The sequence below is a fragment of the Eutrema salsugineum genome, unplaced genomic scaffold, assembly GCF_000478725.1.
Source record: "Eutrema salsugineum unplaced genomic scaffold, Eutsalg1_0 scaffold_11, whole genome shotgun sequence".
NCBI lineage: Eukaryota > Viridiplantae > Streptophyta > Magnoliopsida > Brassicales > Brassicaceae > Eutrema > Eutrema salsugineum.
The window spans coordinates 5,993,834-6,015,128 of NW_006256901.1; the positions used below are offsets into that span (position 1 = coordinate 5,993,834).

Consider the following 21,295-nt stretch of genomic DNA (forward strand, 5'->3'; position numbering starts at 1 on the left):
CAACTAGAAATTAGGAAAACCAATACGTAAGAAAGAAGGAAACAAAGAGAAAAAGGAAAACTTAAATAAAAGCACAAAACCCAAACGTAAAAGGAATATAAGCTGCATCAGGTCACCCGGGGTTGGAAAGATTCGACCTCGAATCAGCAATGTCATCCTGTGAAACAAATGGAACTAGGTGCTTAACGTTGAAGACGTCTGAATACCGAGCAATTGGGGGAAGCTTCAGGCGATACGCGTTAGCGTTAATCTTCTCCACCACTTCTAATGGACCAATCTTTCGTGCCTTCAGCTTGTTATACTCACGTGCAGAGAAACGATCTTTAGTTAGCACCGCCCATACTTGATCTCCGACTTGAAAATGCACATCCCGGCGATGACGATCTGCGTCAGCTTTGTACTTTGCAGATGACGCCTGAAGATTCTCATGAATTTGGCCGTGAATAAACGATAGATCAGCCACAAAGTCTATCGCTTCACCATGATCTTGCGTCGCATCCGGTACAACCCCAAGATCAAGAGGACCACGAGGCACAATGCCATAAATGACGCGGAAAGGAGTGAACGTAGTACTCCGATTAACGGCATGATTGTGTGCGAATTCTGCCTTGCACAAAATAGTATCCCATGTTCGAATATTTTTGCCCACCAAGCAACGCAACATGTTACCCAATGACCGATTTGTAACCTTTGTTTGTCCATCCGACTGAGGATGATAAGCAGAGCTCATGTCAAGGCTGGTACGCAGTAGTTTCCAAAGTGATCTGAGGAAACGAGAATCGCGATCAGACACGATGGAGAGAGGAAGACCATGAAGGCGATAAATCTCCCGGAAAAACAAATGAGCCACCTGTAAGGCATCTGTCGTCTTTTTACAGGGAATAAAGTGGACCATTTTAGAGAACTGATCAACCACCACAAAGATGGAGTCATGGCCACGCTGAGTACGAGGCAAACCTAAGACAAAATCCATACTGATATCTGTCCACGGCTGAGTTGGAATCGGCAGGGGCATATAAAGACCCGAGTTAGTGGCGTGACCTTTTGAAAGCTGACAAACAACACACCTCTCGACGAAACGAGCGACATCCCGATGCAAGGATGGCCAAAAATAAGAGGCGGCCACCGGCTCAAGCGTACGGTCTCTCCCGACATGTCCCTCTCCATGTAACTCAATGATAATTTGCAGACGCAAACTACAGGAAGGCACACAAAGACGGTAATTACGAAAGATGTAACCATCTTGCAAGACGAAATCCGACGGGGTACCCTGCTGCAAGTCGGACCAGATGCGCCCAAAGAAAGGATCTTCTGCATATAAGTCAGCAAGCACAGCAAAACCAGGAACAAAGACTTGTAAAGATGCCAGCAAAGAGCAACGACGGCTTAATGCGTCAGCGACTTTGTTCGTACGACCAGATTGGTGCTTTATCACAAAGGTGAACTGTTGTAAGAAAGCAATCCAATTAAGCGGCATGACATGCAGATATTTTATCCTGACTTCCCAAGTGTTTGAGGGCATCATGATCGGTATAAAGGATAAATTCCTGGTGATAAAGGTAAAGACGCCAACGCTTAATAGCTTGAACAATGGCATAGAATTCAACGTCATATGTGCTGTAACGAGCTCGTGACCTGGCGATTTTTTCGCTGTAAAATGCAACTGGACGACCTTGTTGACTTAAAACAGTTCCAATACCAAACTTACAAGCGTCAGAGTGAAGTTCAAAGACAACAGAAAAATCAGGTAATGCCAAGATCTGTGCCGAAAGAAGCTTCTGCTTGATAGTTTCAAATGCTGTATTAGCCTCAGTCGACAAAAGTTGAACCCCGCATGCAATAAGTGAGAGGAGCCGTGATATTGCTAAAGTGGTGCACAAATCGACGATAAAAGGAGGCCAAACCATGAAAAATGCGTACTTCACTGATTGACCGAGGAGTAGGCCACGACTTGATGGCTATAATTTTGCTAGGGTCCACCTCCAAACCTTTATCGGATACAAGATATCCCAAAAAAAGAACCTGAGCCGAGCCAAACACACATTTGTGACGACATGCAAAAAGCTGCTCACGTCGAAGAAAGCCAAGGACGTCGCGCAGATGTTGTAAATGGCTGTCTAAATCGCTGCTGAAAATCAAGATATCATCAAAATAGACAACCACAAACCTGCCAATAAAAGGTCGTAACGCCTGATTCATCACCCGCATAAACGTACTAGGCGCGTTGAAGAGACCAAAAGGCATTACTGTCCATTCAAACAGACCTTCTCTAGTCTTGAATGCCGTTTTTCACTCGTCTCCTGGACGAATACGTATTTGGTGATACCCACTCTTCAAGTCTAGTTTGGTAAAGATGGAGGCGCGTCCAATTTGATCGAGAAGATCGTCAAGCCGAGGAATTGGAAAACGATAGCGAACTGTGATCTTGTTAATAGCATGACTATCCACACACATACGCCAATTCCCATCTTTTTTGGAATAAGCAAAGCCGGGACAGCTGTAGGACTGAGACTCTCTCGCACATGACCTTTGGCAAGTAACTCTTCCACCTGACGACGTAACTCATCATGCTCTTGCGGACTCATACGATCGGAGTCGTACTGGTGTCATTCTGGTTTTGAGACAAGAAACGATTGCGTGCACCTGTAGAAGCCCAAGCAGAACGGAGCTGAATCTCCATGGCAATAGCACGTTGATGAGCTTCAGAAACAGAGGTTGGATTGAATTGTTGCAGAGCATTCTGTAATTGTGAACGAAGACCACCAATAAAACGTGACACAAGTTGCTCCTCAGTTTCCATTAGTGTAATTCGAGAAACCATGGAGAAAAAATCCGTTGCGTAATCGTCGACGCTGCGAATTCCCTGACCCAAATTCTGCAACTTATTGTAAAGAGTACGCTCGTAATTGTAGGGAAGGAACGAACGACGCATATGTTTCTTAAGCCGTTCCCAAGAGTCGATACGTGATTTGTCGGAATGACACCTAGATTCCTTCAATTGCTGCCACCATGCCATAGCTCTCTGTTTGAAACGCGTAGCCACCAAGGGAACTCGCATCTCATCAGGGACGTTTTTAAAGTCCAAAATCTCCTCCACCAAATTTAACCAATCAAGGAATTCCTCAGGGTTTAGCGAACCTGTAAATTCGGGAATATCCAGTTTGAAGCCGGATTCCCAACGTTTGGACGTGCGCCATCAAAACGATCGCCATCGCAACGGATTAAGTCACGGTGGTCGTCGCCACGCTCGTCTCTGTGTCGCTCACCTGCGTCACGAGGATTGTTAATACGCGTGAGATCAGCAAAAAGATTTTCAGCTAGACCTTCGTCATCATCGTTGTGTACACGGTCTGGTGGGTGCAGGTTCTGTTCCTGACGCGGTAGACCTTGCTGAGCGTGAAGGACTCTGTTCATTGCTGCTTCCACAGCATTAAGAAGGGCATCATGAAGACCAGCAGTAAACGCCTCCAAGGTACGCTGCAGCTTTTCGTGTTGTTCTTCAAGAGTAGGTTTTCTATGAGCCATTGATACGAAAGTTTGGATCGTGCTTCAATTAAGAAATTAAAGCTCCTGGATTCTGATCGTGCTTCAATTAAAAAATTAAAGCTCCTGGATTCTGATACCAACTGATAAAGGTAACAATAGGGTGTGGTTCGATTGTTTAGTCTGAAAATGCCCAAACAAATCACTTGATCTTGAAATCGTTGAGAATTAGGGTTCTAGCCGAAGACAAAAGTTAAGAAAGCAAAGCTTCTTGATTTAATAAAAATAATAAATTGTGTTCTCACAAGGCCAGACATCAACTATATATAGCAAAGGGTTTTTAAATCCTAACCAACTAGAAATAAGGAAAATCAATACGTAAGAAAGAAGGAAACAAAGAGAAAAGGAAAACTTAAATAAAAGCACAAAACCCAAACGTAAAAGGAATATAAGCTGCATCAATTTGGCATCCTTTCTAGATACTATGGTACGAGAACAGAATTTGGGATATATGCCATTAACAATTATAAGTATATGTTTGTTAAAAGATTCACCTATTATTAAAAGTTAATATTTATCCTCAATATATATATATATATATATATATATATATTCATAAATATGTGTGTTTTTTTCTTATAAATTTTCATCGTTGTTTACGGAAATTGTATAAGTTTAAAATATGAGCGAGTATAATGCTTTAACATATCAGATAGATGAAAAAAAAAGTACCGTATTGAACAAATCAAGATCCATTTAACTCGGAATTTTTTAAAAAATAGTTAAAAGCTTAAATTATATATGTTTCATTGTTAGATGCATCTAACTTTTATTTCTATATACAGCGAACTCTTCTAGTTAACTTCTAAACTACCATCAATTCATTTCTACATCTAAGATGAAGAAACCCTTTCAGCTCTTGTTTACTATTCTAACTATCTTCATCATTATTGTGCAAGGTTTGCATATACATTTAGTCATCTTAATCTTACATGTTGTTTTACGAGAAACAGATTTTAATCTCATACTATTTCTTAAAAATACCAGCTCTTTGAAGTTATATAGAATTATATCAAAATTATTTTAACCAGAAGCTCCATATAATGAGTAACTCTTTTCATGTCAAATTCATACCATATCTAGAATTTGAGTTGCTAGACCTAGGAAACCAACCGGCAAAAGGTATTTTTAGAATTTCTCTAACTATGTTGGTTAATTCCTTCATCTAAAAAATATATGGATTTGATATATTGTGAACAAATTATTGTGATAATAAGCTAGTTAAACATATTTCCTTTGTTTTTTTTCTTCTTTTTTAATCGTAAATGAACTCTTTCTCGCTTCATGCTGCATAGATAAAATGTGCCATTCTTTTGGTTTCATAATGCTCTTTGGATATTTTATGTATTTGTAAGATATTTGTCAAGCTACGTACTCAAACATATTTTCCTGCAACGAATATACTCTCTTTTTTGTTTCATTATTGAAACTGAAATTTTCTGTTTTAAATATAATGATAACTGATACGATCCTAGGTGATCAACTCTGAAGAAAAGGCAACAGTTGCGGCGATTTTGTGGACAGACTATAGCGATGAGGTGATGGGGTGGTGATGATCGGTTCGATGGTGACGATGGCTTGAGGATCGAGTCGAAGATGGTGATGGTGGTTCGGCGGATCGAGTGAGATGAGAGGGTGGATGTGGTGTGATGATCGATTGATGGTGTGGTGATGATAAGATGATATCGATGGAATGGAGAGATAGAAGAATCTCTTGTAAACAAATTAGTTTTTAAGAGATTCGAATTTCAGAGTTTTTTTAGTTCTCAGAAATCAAAGAGAGAAGAACACGTTAAAAGTTTGATCAAAATTCTTCACTGAATAACACTTAGGCGATTTTCTCTTTTTTATAGACTAAGAGAGAAAATCGCAGCCCTAATAACAAACTACATGGCGTTTGAAATAAAAACAACACGAAGTTTAATTTAAAAATAAAACAGTGAGGCGTCCCTTCTAAACCTAAGTGGTGCGTCTAAAACACTAGTGCACAAATCATTGTGACTTTGCACATTATTACCCATTAGTAACAACTTCTAAGTAACTCGACGTAGCAATGATTTCTACCTCGTTAAAAACCTTGGAGAAGAACCTCCTTGCCTTCCAAAATCCTCACCAAGGAAAAGAGTACAGAATCATCACCTAAGTTACCTAGTCATTGTTACTGGGTTCTTCATTCTTCAAGATAGAGATGTTGAAGATGTGAGCTCCAGCCTCCAGTTGATCGATGTCCTCTGCGGCCATGAGTGCGTGTGCCTCATTAGCCATCTCTCTAGCTCTGGAACGAGTGATCCTGCCAGCTACCTCTGGTTCCTCCTCCTATGAGCTGGTCACGATCATATCATCCTCTCCCTCTTGAAAAGGATTTGTCCTCAAATCTGAATCTGCAACATAAAGAAGCAAGTCAGAAACATTGAAAGCATCAGAAACATCATACTTACCTTGAAGATCAATCTGATAGGCGTTGTTGTTGATTCTTTTGATGACTGTGAATGGTCCATCAACTCTGGGCATTAGTTTGTTCTTTCGCTCAGCTGGAAATCGCTCCTTCCTCATATGGATCCACACCAGATCTCCTTCTTCGAAAATTAGCTCCTTTCGTCCTTTGTTGGCATGCTTCTCATACTGCTTTGTCTTCTTCTCGATGTTCTCCTTAGCCTTAGCATGTATTCTTCAGACCTGTTCAGCTTTCTCCTTGCCATTCAAACTGCATTTTCCACTTAAAGGCAAAGGGATCAAGTCTAGAGGTGATTGTGGATTAAACCCATATACAATTTCAAAAGGAGAAAAGAGAGTAGCGGAATGCTTAGCGTGATTGTAAGCAAACTCGACATGAGGCAGGCACTCTTCCCATGTCTTGAGGTTACTTTTCACCAAAGTCCTTAGAAGTGTGGCCAACGTTCTATTCACCACCTCGGTCTGTCCATCGGTCTGAGGATGAAACGTAGTCGAGAATGAGAGCTTTGTTCCCAGCTTAGCCCAAAGCGTTCGCCAAAAATGTCCTAAGAACTTCGTGTCTCAATCTGAAACGATGACCTGTGGCATTCCGTGCATTCTTACTACTTCCCTGAAAAACAAGTTAGCTACATTCACAGCATCATCTGTCTTGTGGCTAGCGATGAAGTGGGCCATCTTGCTAAACCTGTCAACAACTACAAAAATAGAATCTCTACCATTTCTGGTTCGAGGTAAGCCAACTACAAAATCCATAGCGATATTAGTCCAAGGTTGAGAAGGAATAGGCAAAGGAGTATACAAACCGTGAGGTTGAACTTTACTCTTAGCCATCTTACATACGACACATCTGGAACAGATTTTCTCAACGTCTTTCTTCATGTTCGGCCATTAGAAGTGCTCTTGTAGTCCAAGAAGTGTCTTTTTAACACCAAAATGTCCAGCTAATCCACCTCCATGAGCTTCTCGTACCAGTAACTCTCGAATGGATCCTCGTGGTATGCACAATCGGTTACTGAAGAACAAGTATCCATCTTGTCTATAAAATTTCTCACAGGCAAACTTATGACATTTGGCATAGCTCTCAGAAAAGTCAGTGTCAGATTCATAAAGATCTATAATATGCTCAAATCCAATTAACTCTGATGTAAAAGTCGAAATAAGAGTGTACCTCCGGGATAATGCGTCTGCGACCACATTATCTTTACCTTTTTTGTACTTAACAATGTAGGGGAATGTCTCAATGAACTCCATCCATCGCCCATGTCTTTTGTTAAGCTTCTGCTGACCCTTGAGGTGCTTTAGAGACTCGTGATCAGTATGAATGACGAATTCCTTAGGCCATAGGTAATGCTTCCACGTCTGGAGAGCTCGAACCAATGCGTATAACTCCTTGTCATACGTGGGATAATTCAGCGTTGATCCTCCTAACTTTTCGCTGAAGTAAGCGACGGGCTTCTTATCCTGCATAAGAACTGCTCCAATACCTACACCAGAAGCATCGCATTCAATCTCAAAAGTCTTAGTAAAATCAGGAAGTACTAATAAGGGCGAATTGATAAGTTTCTCTTTAAGGGTTGTAAAAGCCTGTCCTTGCGCCTCTCCCCACTTGAACCCCACGTCTTTCTTGATTACTTCGGTTAAGGGCGCGGCTATGGTACTGAAATCACGAACAAAGCGCCTGTAGAATCCTGCTAAGCCATGGAAACTTCGGACTTCTCCAATATTCTTGGGGGTTGGCCATTCCTTGATAGCTTTTATCTTCTCTCCATCTACTTTAACTCCTCCTGCACTTACTACAAAGCCTAAGAAAACAATTTCGTTAGTGCAGAATGAACATTTAGATAAATTAGCAAAGAGAGATTGAGAGCGAAGAACATCAAGAACCGATCTGATGTGATCTAGATGTTCTTCCAAACCTTTACTGTAGATGAGGATATCGTCGAAATAAACCACTACGAACACGCCAATGAATGGTCTCAGGGCATGGTTCATTAATCTCATGAAGGTGCTGGGCGCATTGGTGAGGCCAAACGGCATAACTAGCCACTCGTAGAGTCCTTGCTTTTTCTTGAATGCCGTCTTCCATTCGTCCCCTTCCTTCATTCTGATCTGATGATACCCACTCTTCAAATCTATCTTCGAGAAGATTGTCGATCCACAGAGCTCATCCAGCATATCATCTAGTCTTGGAATCGGATGCCTATACTTCACAGTGATGTTGTTGATAGCTCGGCAGTCTACACACATCCTCCAGGAACCATCTTTCTTTGGCACCAACATAACTGGAACCGCACATGGACTCAAGCTTTCTCGAATATGTCCCTTGCTCATCAGCTCTTCCACTTGCTTTTGCAGCTCCTTAGTCTCTACAGGATTGGTTCGGTATTCTGGCCTGTTAGGTAAGGCTGATCCTTGTACCAAGTCAATCTGATGCTCTATCCCGCAAATTGGAGGTAGCCCTGGTGGAATTTCTACTGGGAAAACGTCCTTGTATTCCTGCAAAATCTCAAACATCGCACTAGGAAGCTCCTGTGAAGGGTTAGTACTAACAAGGGATTCCTTGTATACAAACATAAAAGTAGTCATTTCAGGATCAAAGAGTTTAGAAAATTCACTGTGGTTTATGTAGAGGCTGTTGGCGACTTTCTCCTTCTCCTTGAGCTTCATCTGGATCTGATCTTGGTAAATCTCGGTAGGTGTGAGAGGTATGAGGGTAATTTTGCGACCTTTGAACTCGAATAAGTGCTTGTTGGTATAACCGTCGTGTATCACCCTACGATCTGATTGCCACGGTCTGCCTAGCATCACATGACTCGAACCCATGGGAATAACATCACATAGAATCTTATCTTCATACTTCCCAATAGATAGAGAAACCATCACTTGCTGAGATATGGTCAAGGCTCCACTGTCATTCAACCACTGAAGTTTATATGGTCTTGGATGAGGAATAGTCTTGATCTGGAGTTTCTTAACCATCTCTTCGCTTGCAGCATTAGTACAACTTCCTCCATCTATGATCAGGCTACAAACTCTTTCTTTAATGAAGCATCTCGTATGAAACAGGTTCTCTCGCTGACAAGTCTCTTCAGGTTGACTCTGAACACTCAAAGTTCTTCTGGCAACCAGCATCTCGCCCACGGCAGCAGCTTCTTCCTCTTTCTCTAATTCATATTCGGCCTCTGAATCCGCTTGAGGAACTATCTCTCCTCCCTCTTGTAACAAGAAAACCTTCTTGTTTGGACAATCTCGAGAGTAATGTCCCATTCCTTGACATTTGAAACACCTCACATTGCTGATGGAAGTACCACTTCTAGGCTTGAACTCAGCTTTAGCTTCTTCTTTAACTCCAGTAGAGGGTGGTTTGATGTCCCTGGAGTAAGCTGGTTTGCTGATCTCCTTAGGCTTAGGCACACTAGGCGTGAATGTGGACTTGAAATTTCGCCTCTTGACTTGAGATTCCACCAATTCAGCCTTATGCACCATCTCTTGTATATCTGCGAAATCCTGAAGTTCCACCTTGTCTTGAATTTCTCGGTTAAGTCCTCCAAGAAATCTCGACATTACCATCTCTTCTCCTTCTCGTAAATCTGCACGAATGAGCAAAGTTTCCAATTCCTGATAATAATCTCGAACAGACTTCGTACCTTGGACGAGGCACCTAAGCTTGTTGAGTATTTCACGCTGATGATGGGCCGGAACGAACCTCTTCCTCATCTGTATAACAAGCTGATCCCAAGTAGTAATCGGAAGTTCCCTCAGGCGATTTCTGGTGACTCCCAACTGCTCCCACCATAGAAGCGCATACCCATGAAATCCTGATACTGCAATCTTCACCTTGTTGAGCTCGTAAGTTCCTTGAACAAGAAAATTAGACTCCATCTTCCTTTTCCAATCTAGATAAGCTTCGGGATCATTAGTTCCATGGAAAGGAGGATACTGGATTTTGATGTGACGCAGCTGCTGACGTAGAGGATCATAATCTCGACCATGTCCTCGGCCTCGATCTCGTCTCACAGTTTCTCTGCTATGATCAGAAGCTTCGTCCTCCTCATAGTATTCTGGGTCTGATTCCAGGGTAACTCGATGCCCAGCAACATACTCCTCTCTGCGGTGCTGACGTTCTACCCTTGGGCCATCTCGATCTGCACCAGTAGGGTTCCTCCTCGGATTAAAAGTAGTCTCTCTGCCCCAAATTTAACTTCGGCTAGACTTAGCTTTAGTCCTGGCTTCGGAAGGTGTTGGGTGGCGTGGGAGTTTCCGGGAAGATCCTATGTGCCCTTTACCCTTAGCTAAGCGCATTGCTTCCGACGGAGTTGGAGTTTGAGACGACTCTTCTCCACTTGCACTGAGATCTTTGAGCAGATCATTCATCTTTGTCTCGAACTTGTCATTGAGTTGTTCAATTTGTTGTGTGAGCTGAGTTGCTATGGCTTGATTCGCTTCTTTAATTTGTTGAGACATTCCTCGGTTCAGAGCTTCCATCGCCTCAGCCGAAAGCTCCATGGTACCTGAAAAAAAAAATTAAAAGAACTCGCAGTAACTTGTTCTAGACGGAATCACCAAACAGCAGCATGATCGAACTAAAACTCAACATAAAAAAAAAAAAAAATTTCTGTACTCTTTTTTTATTTTATTTTATTTTTATTTTAAATCAAACTTAACGAAAATTCACGAAAGTTTTCCTAACAAGCCTAAACGAAATCGTACCAACGAAGACTCTAACAGACCTAAGCGAAGACGAAAAACACGAGACTATGAACAGACCTAATCGAAGACGAAGACACGAAACTCTTGACAATCCTAAACGAACATGAAAACAATGGATAAACAGACTCGAATTCAGACTCGCGATTTATCAAACCTAACGAAATCGGGATCGACCTAAACCCTAGTCGCGAAACAATAAAACTCGAACTAACAACAATTCAAGACGATGAAAGCGGAAATTGACACTAGCTAGTCTAGGTTTTAAAAACGAAAATTCAAGCACAGAGATTAGGGTTAGAGTTTCGCTCAGCCTTTGGTTCAGAGTTGGCTCTGATACCACGTGATACGATCCTAGGTGATCAACTCTGAAGAAAAGGCAACAGTTGCGGCGATTTTGTGGACAGACTATAGCGATGAGGTGATGGGGTGGTGATGATCAGTTCGATGGTGGCGATGGCTTGAGGATCGAGTCGAAGATGGTGATGGTGGTTCGGCGGATCGAGTGAGATGAGAGGGTGGATGTGGTGTGATGATCGATTGATGGTGTGGTGATGATAATATGATATCGATGGAATGGAGAGATAGAAGAATCTCTTGTAAACAAATTAGTTTTTAAGAGATTCAAATTTCAGAGTTTTTTTAGTTCTCAGAAATCAAAGAGAGAAGAACACGTTAAAAGTTTGATCAAAATTCTTCACTGAATAACACTTAGGCGATTTTCTCTTTTTTATAGACTAAGAGAGAAAATCGCAGCCCTAATAACAAACTACATGGCGTTTGAAATAAAAACAACACGAAGTTTAATTTAAAAATAAAACAGCGAGGCATCCCTTCTAAACCTAAGTGGTGCGCCTAAAACACTAGTGCACAAGTCATTGTGACTTTGCACATTATTACCCATTAGTAACAACTTCTAAGTAACTTGACGTAGCAATGATTTCTGCCTCGTTAAAAACCTTGGAGAAGAACCTCCTTGCCTCCAAAAATCCTCACCAAAGAAAAGAGTACAGAATCATCACCTAAGTTACCTAGTCATTGTTACTGGATTCTTCATTCTTCAAGATAGAGATGTTGAAGATGTGAACTCCAACCTCCAGTTGATCGATGTCCTCTGCGGCCATGAGTACGTGTGCCTCCTTAACCATCTTTCTAGCTCTGGAACGAGTGATCCTGCCAGCTACCTCTGGTTCCTCCTCCTCTGAGCTGGTCACGATCATATCAATAACAGGGGTAGTGGGGAATGTGCAGCAACGACAACACAACCGATGTATCCCACTTAAGGCATAAACTGGATTTTGTGTTCTCCAAGAATGTGAGTCTCTGTGTAAGAAGATGGGTAACAAATTAGAGGGTATTTGCTGGGGGCATAATGCCCAAGGAAAAAACCCAAAGACGTGCCATTGCTGTGGTTTGTGGCCTCCTGGTTACTAATGTCGCTATCAAAATAATTTACAATAAAGTCATGTCATATTAATAAGAAATTTATAATAAAGTAATAAAATATTTGTTTGCAGTTTGTGATCGAATAGTTAATTTGTACTAGTATACATACACACACAAAAGGAAAAATTAACCAAGCATTTGAAGATTGTTATGATCCGATAACCAAATTATTGAGAGGGAGACGAATATGAATTTAGATCTTCGATTTCAGATATTTAGGGAGCTACAATTTATTCTTGAGGAAAAAATCCACAAAAAAAACAGATATAATCTATTGGTACTTTTAAAACATTACACCAAACTAATGCTTTTATGTTTGTATTCATTTTAGTTCTCGAGTTACTGTGCCTCTATTACATGCTACAATTAACCGACGTTTTAATAATGTGGAAACTTGACGAATGGTCTGAATTGTTAAAAATTAGCGGAATGATGTATTCAAAATATGAATATTTAAACAATATGTAAATAATATTTTTAAAAATAATCAATTGTGCACAGGGTTGAGCGCCACTTGTATGAAAGGAACAAGGAAAGATCATAAAATACTAGCCATGCATGTGATTATTATTTTTTTGCATTTTTCCTATTTGCACGTGTATACATTGATCAAAGTACAAAGCAAACCCTCATGTTATAGCAGAGCAGAACGACTCAACAAGCAGGATTTTTTTACCAAGCACGACTTCATTATAAAATTACTGTACAACATTTTAGTTCATGATCGTACAAAAATTGTATCATCTTGTCCTAGCCGTTATATCCTAAATTTCGCTTCGAAATTGGTTGTAGAGAGTTAATAAGTTAGCACCATTGAGAAAAATAGTCACGACTGCTTGGGACACTGTGGTGGTGTGCTTCGAGTATCTTTTGACGGTCTAGTCAAATAGTTATTATTTAATTAAAGAGAATAAAAGTTGAAGGTACATTTTTGGTGGTTAAATCTTACATTTATTAGTTTTTGCTTACAACTGAAATTTTGGTATATTTATTGAGCTGATCTGCTCGGACTAGTGAAATAGAACATGTTAACCTTTTCTTGTAATTTAACCAGTGTTTTAAAAGTCGGTCTAGACGGCCGCTTAGACGGTGCTTAGACGCTAGACACTCATAGACCGTCTGTTTAGGCATTAGACATTCATAGACCGTGACGGTTACTTCGTAAGCGTTTTATATATGGTATTTATAAACATTTTTTATTTTTTATATGTAATTTGAATTTTGAATATATATTTAAGATTTATAATATGTAAATTTCTTTTTTATAAACAACTTTTTTTGTTATCTGGAGGTAAATCTCAGGCCCTTTGGGCCCAGACTAATTCCCTTTAGGTCTAACATCATTTTCATGTAAGTCTAGCAGCAGTCCACATGGTTGGGTGGCCAAGAGTTAATAATGTGATAATTCCGCATCTAAAGAGACTCGATCCCTAAACTCTAGACCCACAGAGTCGAATGTTCCATTAGAAGGGAACCACCCCACTACTACCTCTTGGTTTAATTTTATACTAAGTAGTAATCTGCGCGCTGCACGGGGTGAGATTTATCTATTTTTTTATAGATTTGTTTTAGAAAAATATTATATTTAAAAAATTAATTAGATATAAGTATAAATTATATAACTAGCTAATGTGCCCGCACCTTGTGCGGACTACAAATATTTAGTAAATCAAATGTTAAAATTCAAAAAATAATATTTTTATTATAAGTTTATTATCTTTTATTATTTTTTATATATTTATATGAAATTAGAAATATGAATGAATCTTTAAAAAGTAAAATTAAAATCGATAATTACTCACAAATGATATATGTAATTCATTGATAAAGTCTAATTCGAGTGAACCATTTAATAATGCAGTTTTTTACCATATCTATTACATGCATCTCTTTGACACTTTCAAATACAAACGAATTGATATAATCTTTATAAAAATTCCTCCATCATAACCCTCAAACTCCACACGCATATTTTGCAGATCGATTGTAATTCTTTGTTGTTTTAGAGATTATGTTGGTAAGTATTTTTTAAAACCATGTAGAGAAAAAGAGAGCTAGAAACCATGACACTGTTTTAATGTTGGTGTTTCAATATTTTCATTCGCTCCGTTGAGTTGGAGATTGATAGAATCAAAGATTCATAGCATTGAAAATTTCCTCGAAACAAATATCAGAAGTGTAAACCTATTATTTTGTTTTAAATATATTATCAATATATAATTTTTTATTGAATTTTTGTATGAAACTCAATCCATAATTTTATCTACAGTTTCTCCTGATATAATAGTAACAAAAAGAATTTCTTTGTTCTCTGTAATTTGTCGAGTTTTTTGTTATCATATGGATCATGCAATAAATAGGAATTATTAGAATTAGTGAATTTTCATAGTTAGAAAGTATGAGCTCCATAGCATATACATAATATACCGAAATTTGAAGTTTTTTTGTAAAATTTAGATTTTTATATATATATATATATATATATTGTCGCCACAATAGACTAACAAATCAACATTTATTTTTATTATAAATCTGTGCAAAAATAATATTCAAGATTAATCTTGTGTATTTTGAAATATTTATTAACATATAATATATACTTTTTACATGGTTGACAGCCTTATCAAAGCCATCGAATACGAACATGTAATATTTTATCGAAATTTAAAAAAATCACAAATGAAAGTATTATATTTAATACAATCTCCATAAAACAATTCAAAGAGAAATCCACAATAAAGATGTGATTGGTTCCTTATGTGTGCTTTAATGAAGGTTAGAAACAAAGAATCAAGTTTGCAATGAGCAGCATCATCATCAATACTGAACTGCTTTGGACCAAGTAATTTTCTTCTCAGTTTGATTTCATCATCATGCAGAATTCACAAAAAAACCAGCAAATATATTAAGAAACAAAATATGTATTTTGAGCCAAAATGTAAAACCATTAAATCGTTATCCCTCGAGAGGCTTCTTCATCTTCTGACGTCCTCATGTCCTAAATTTATTCTCTGTTAGTGTTATCTCTTCAAAGAGTATTGCATACTCTTTGATCGCACTATCTTCCGCATAAGTGTCGTCTCTTACTTTTCCTCTCTTGAAGTACATATTCTAGATTTATAAAAAGTCACTAAACTAAACCACTTTTAAACAGAAAAGCTTATCTTTAGAGACATGTATATAGAGAGACGACACATACGCTGTAACACAAAGTATACATGATCAACAGACATTGATTAATACTCTGTTTTTTCAAAAACTGCAGGAACATGAAGAAAGCAGAGGAACACTCCTTAGTTAAAGGAGAAAGAAACCAAGATGTTTGAAGTGGAGGTGGTGTTCGTAGCGGAGGATTCAATGAGAACGTTAGATGGCAAAGACGATGACGTTAACGATTAGCTTCCATTATTGTAATAATGGTTGGCTCGATGAACATATTGTGTTTTGGCCTTATAGAAGGGTAAGGCCACTTGTAAATTTGTAATGAACATTCCACGAGCAGAGTGGAGCTTCTCTTTGTAGCTTTCATTTCTTTTTTTTCTTTGAAAAATCTAACTTTAAAGAACTGATACGGCTTCTGAGTTTGCAAAGCAAACTGTCCTTGAGATCAAGGCCATCACATCTTTGTTTCCCATAGTGTGATGTCTTATCGCCCCCACTAAGTTCTTTTGTCAGATGAAATTGAACCATCTTTTACACACAAAATGGTCAGTCAATCAGTAACTTTTAGGCCATAAGATGATCCAAACATATAGATTAATGGTTTATAGAAGTTAGTAGATAGTACTAAAGGAAAAATCACGACTATGGAAACATTAAATTATTTGTATCTCTATAGTTAGAGGTGGATTCTCGGCTAGATGCCTAAGTGGCTCAAGTATAGCGAAGCTTAACGCACAAGTAAAAAAAGGAAAAAAAAAACTACAGCAAATATAATAAAGGATATATCATAAAGCACAAACAAAACTATTGTAAAATAATTTCAAATAATCATCACACAAGAAGCACCTTCTTTTCTGTTTCAGTTTGGAAATCGGTTTCAATATCTGTACAACGATAAAAACATAAATTTGTAACCCAAGAGGCACAATCAAAACTAAAATGATAACATAAACTATTTTCATAAACAACATGAACCAAATCCATTTAATACTATAAGGAACAAACAAACCAAAAATATGGTGTTAAACCATCACCGATTTACCATCCAGAACAAAAGATTAGGTGAGAATACTTGATCTTGGCGAGTGAATTTGAGACCAGAAGGTGTATAGATTCATAGAGACCGGTGTGTATAGGGTCATATGAAGTGCTAGTTCATATGATATTCACCTCCGAGTTCCGTGGAGTAATTTGGTGTTATATTTGGTGTTCAATTTGTTCCATATGATAGAGCTTAAGAATTCTATTTCTTTATTTTATAAATAGCGAATGTTATTAGGGTTTGTCAGATTTTACTAAATATTGGTTTTATTAAATTTTAAAAATGGTTTGATTGATAATGTAATAAAGCATTAAACCAAATATTTTAAACCCGACCCGGATAATGACTCGTAAAGTTCTTTGGGTTGTCGAATCACTGGGTCAACCTGGATCAATCCGAGTCAACCGCGGATCAACTAACTATATATGTTTATTATTATTTTTTTATAAAGTTCATTATTTTAGTTACATTTTTTCTGCTATGTGTAAAAAAAAAAGAGTTATTCTAAAAATTTATGTCACCGAATCGAATTATTTATCACAAATTTTTTAATATATGTTTTTATTTTTTCAATAATTTTTTTAAAGAAAATAAATACTATACTTAGTGATCATATTAATAATATTTTTCCACATCTATAATTATATTTTCCATTCTATATTATAAAATTTACTAATGTGTAATGTTAAAACAGTTTCAACCCATTCAATAAAATAAAGGAAAACAAACTATTATTATTACAAATCGTTTGGGTCGGGTTTTGGCTAGTTCATCGGGTTTGAGCAAATTTTTCTAGATTTGAGTGGTTTAGTAGCATTCCGGGTTTTCAACAAAATACAAACCGGAAATCTTGCCGGGTTGTGGTTCAATTGATCGGATCGCTCGATTAATTCCGGGTCTGAAAATATTATATTAAACCATAATAATTTAGACGGGTTTGTTTTAAAATTTTTTTACACATCATCAAATAAGAACCAATCAAACAATGACACGTAATTGCAAACTAGGGTTAAACGGTCTTTTTATATCTGAAACTCATTCTGGAGCTGACACGTAAGCGAAAGAATGTGAACCTTACTGTGAGCACGACACGTATACAAATCACTACACAAATAAGTATATAGATAGTTATGAAAAATAGGTAAAGAAATAAGCAACTAAACCATAACTTTTAAGTAATAACACGAATTAATAAATATCAGCATATGAGGATGGCCTCATCGTATATTTATTAAAACAAAGCAAAGAAAAATTAACTTGGCTGAATATAACTGAAGATATTCATCTTTAAAATAATTTGTAGGATTTTGGTAGCCTCTTTTGAATGGAATCCTACAAATGATAAAAGATTTCATTATATATATGCTGAAAAGACTGTCTAAAAAATAGTACACATATACTTTCTTAATAATTATGCTTACAAAGCTTTTGTTTCTGGAATATCAGAGTCAAAGAGAAATCGAGACCATCCTTGTAACATAGATATTTGATTAAAGCCATATAGTTCAAAAAAAAGTCAAATGTTCGTGTTTATTAATTTTAAAAAGCTGAGGACACTTTAATGGTGTGCTGAATTGGTGAGTGCAAGGGTGTTACATAAACGTGCCTTGTACAGTAAAACTTCTATAAATTAATAATGTCGGGACTGCAAAATATTTTATTAATTTATCGTGATATTAATTTAGAGACAATTTGCTAGAAAATCTAAAATCTGGTCAAAATTAGGTAAATGGGAGAAACAGTAAATTGGTGTGACATTGGTCTGACATTTTGAAGGTATTATGACTCTTTACTCCCTCCTTTTGTTACGAGTCTTTCTTTTCCGTATGGAGTTTCTCTCTCATCATCTTTCTTTCGTTAACATATAAGTTATACAATTACATAACTTGTTATCATACTACATACTTTGTTAGCATGATAATTAAATGTTATGATATCTTGCTAACACTAAGCTTACATCAATAAAGATGATGTTATCTTGCTAACACTAAATTTGTATTCGCTAATAATCATTTCGAATACTCTATTTTTATTCGCTAATAATTTATTTATCACCTCTAACATAATATTTGTATTCACTAATATGTTATGTTTTTCAATACATTGATACCTAGCTAGAGGTACAATGTTAGCTAGAGGTACGATGTTAGCTAGAGCTACGATGTTGGTAAAAAATATGTTAGATTGATAACAATAATGAATTATCTAGATTGTTATAGATGTTATTTTTGTAGTTAGTGCGCTACAAATACATATAACACTCTAGATGTAATGTTAGCATTCTAACAATAAAATTATAAGAGGAAACAAACAAACCTTCGATTCTTCATCAATCTCACGCGCATGGCAGAGGCTTAGCTTCATCTTCAAGGATCCGGTGGATACCAATGGCTGCGATGATCGGATTTCACTTCTCATGGAGCAAACCGATATCGTTTTCCTCATTGTTCTCCTCGCCGGAACCCAATTCACTGCACTCAAAGCTGTCTCTCCTCTCTCTCAAACCCGCTCCACAGCCGTGGAAATCGACGGTTATCCGTATGGGCGACGGTCCGAGGACGTTTCCCGGCGGTGTATCAAAGTGGCAGTGGAAAAGGATGCAGGCGAAGAAGCAGAAACAGCTCCTCAAGGCGCGTCTATCCCATGAACGCCAGATTTACGAGATGCAGAAACGAGCCGAGCTCAAGGCAGCGGTGGCCGAGCTTGAGCGACCATGGGAGCCAGTTCAGAAGCCGCCAAATCTATTCTCAGTATGTGCCGACGAGCAAGTCAAGGTCCTCGCGGACCGGTTTCAGAAACCCGGCGGATTCGATCTATGGACCGATCGGGATGATCCACAGCTGTTTGAGGCCGTCGATGATTTGCCTTCTGCTAGGTTTTTCCCTAAAGGTGTGGTTCACAGTGTGAAACCTTATCAAAAGTTACCAAGATCTGTTGGTTCAGATGGAGAAAAGAATCCGCCGAAACGCGAAGAAATTGGGGTGAAATTCGATGAAATTAGCAGTGATGGGAGGGTGACTAAAGATAATAGGATGTAGGGGTAACGTTGTCATATTGAAAATTGTACAGTATCGGAACAATGTTTTTTCCTATTTTGGAAATTATGAACAGCACCTGGGTCATTTAGTGCATTTACTTATTAATTTATTAAGAAAATTTGCTTTTCGCATATAATTTTTAAAATTTTTTTTTTTGAATAATGTTATATTTTAAAATTTTAACAAATCTCATAATATAAATTATTATTAACAATCATAACTATCGCAATAAAATATTTTTTAACACCATATTAGATTGTCCATGTAAAAATATATATGTTCATAAGTTTAAAATTTATTAAAAAACCATGGCTACTATCAGTATTATTGATGATAAAATTGAAGATAACACTACAATACACTTAAAAACATTTAAAGGTAAGAAAATCAATTATCACATCAAAAAATCATCATAAATTTTGAATGTATATCGTAAAACAGCAATAAGAGTTACTGATATAATAATTAAAGAGATGAGAACCAATGAGATTTCAACTTTAAATAAAAACAAAACACATTAGTCATATTTTAAAATATCATATTTATATATATTTGCATAAATTTATATAATTATTAATTTATGTTTTTGTTGGGACCGTATATTTACATAAGAGTTTCAAAAAAAATATTATTTTATTATCTTATCGAATTTGATAGATTTTTACATTGGCCCGATTTGAGACCAGCAAAATTTTTAATTTATAGTGATTATTAATTTATCGAGTATTAATTTATAGAGGTTCTACTGTATATAGCTTAATATTCATTTTGAAATCAGTAACAGAAAACGATGATTTGCATAATTTGATGCTGTCTAAAATATTGTTTCCTTATATATAGGTCAATATTCATTTTGTTTGCTTTAAAAAATTATCAATCATACAAATCACGAATTTAATTTGTTTCCATAGTTTTGTCTAGAAATTTTGAAATCAAGCATAGAAAATGATGGTTGGCATAATTTGAGGCTAAAATAATTGCACATTAAATATTCAATAAAAAAGAAAATTATAAGGCACCAAAAATTAGACATATCGGATATAAATCATTAGTTTCCATAGTTTTGTTATAAATTTTTGAAATCAAACAGAGAAAGTGATATATGGCATAATCTTTGATTGTCTAATATTATCTTCTTTACTATTATTTGCGAAGTCAGAAATCCTATGTGTTATCTCCACAGCGATTCGTTTACGTGTCATTATTAAAAAAAATTATGTGGCGTTTTAATTAGTTATGATAGGACAATCATTAATTCTACGTGTCAATATATATAATATAGATTTTTTTTTCATCGATTATAGACCATCGAGTTTATTCATGGCCCACCAATTTTGTTCTCGGTCATAGTCACTGAATCTGTTAAATGGACCACCAACATAGAAAACCTAAACCTTAAAGCATTTATCATACTCTATATATAGTTATATACCTGTATCGTCTAAATATTTTTTTAACATACAACAACCGTCAGCGTCTTCTTAGGTCGTGTTCCTCTTCTTTATTGTTCGTAAACGTCTTTTTATATATTCGTGTTCGTAAGAAGATATTTAGGAAATGTACTATCATATCTCGTATGTAATAAAGTTTAGGAGTAATCAGTTATTGTTCGTAAATATAGATTGACCTGAGCTTTTTTATTGTTTTCCTTAAACCGAGAGTTTAGCTGATTGGCTCGAACTTTTAGAATCATATCTTCCAATGGATCTAACAAGTAATTGTAAATAATAATTGTTGTTAATTAGTTTTTTACAAATTTAAAGTGTACAAAAATTAGTTAACTTGTTATACTATCCTACTCGCAAATTCTCTAATTTATTATTTTGATCACTCTAATTCATTGTATTGATCTTTTTGGTATGAAATCATGTTTTACCTTACCATCTCCATTCGTCACAAATTA

The 21,295-nt window shown here is 36.9% G+C and overlaps 2 protein-coding genes across 2 annotated transcripts; both read left to right on the plus strand.

The window, feature by feature from the left end:
- Nucleotides 1-4,381: 4,381 nt before the first annotated feature.
- LOC112089958 (defensin-like protein 147) lies at nucleotides 4,382-12,138 on the plus strand. Its single transcript, XM_024160846.1, is given in 2 exon segments — nucleotides 4,382-4,442; nucleotides 11,936-12,138. Coding segments are annotated over 2 exon segments (264 nt in total).
- A 6,603-nt stretch (nucleotides 12,139-18,741) lies between these two features.
- LOC18025886 (putative DEAD-box ATP-dependent RNA helicase 33) lies at nucleotides 18,742-19,392 on the plus strand. The gene has a single exon (XM_006409493.2). The coding sequence runs from the start codon at nucleotides 18,742-18,744 to the stop codon at nucleotides 19,390-19,392; it is 651 nt and encodes a 216-aa protein (XP_006409556.2).
- Nucleotides 19,393-21,295: the final 1,903 nt, after the last annotated feature.

What these genes read in the sequence shown, in the direction of transcription:
- LOC18025886 (XM_006409493.2), top strand. Translation starts at nt 18,742, where the DNA reads ATGGCTGCGATGATCGGATTTCACTTCTCATGGAGCAAACCGATATCG.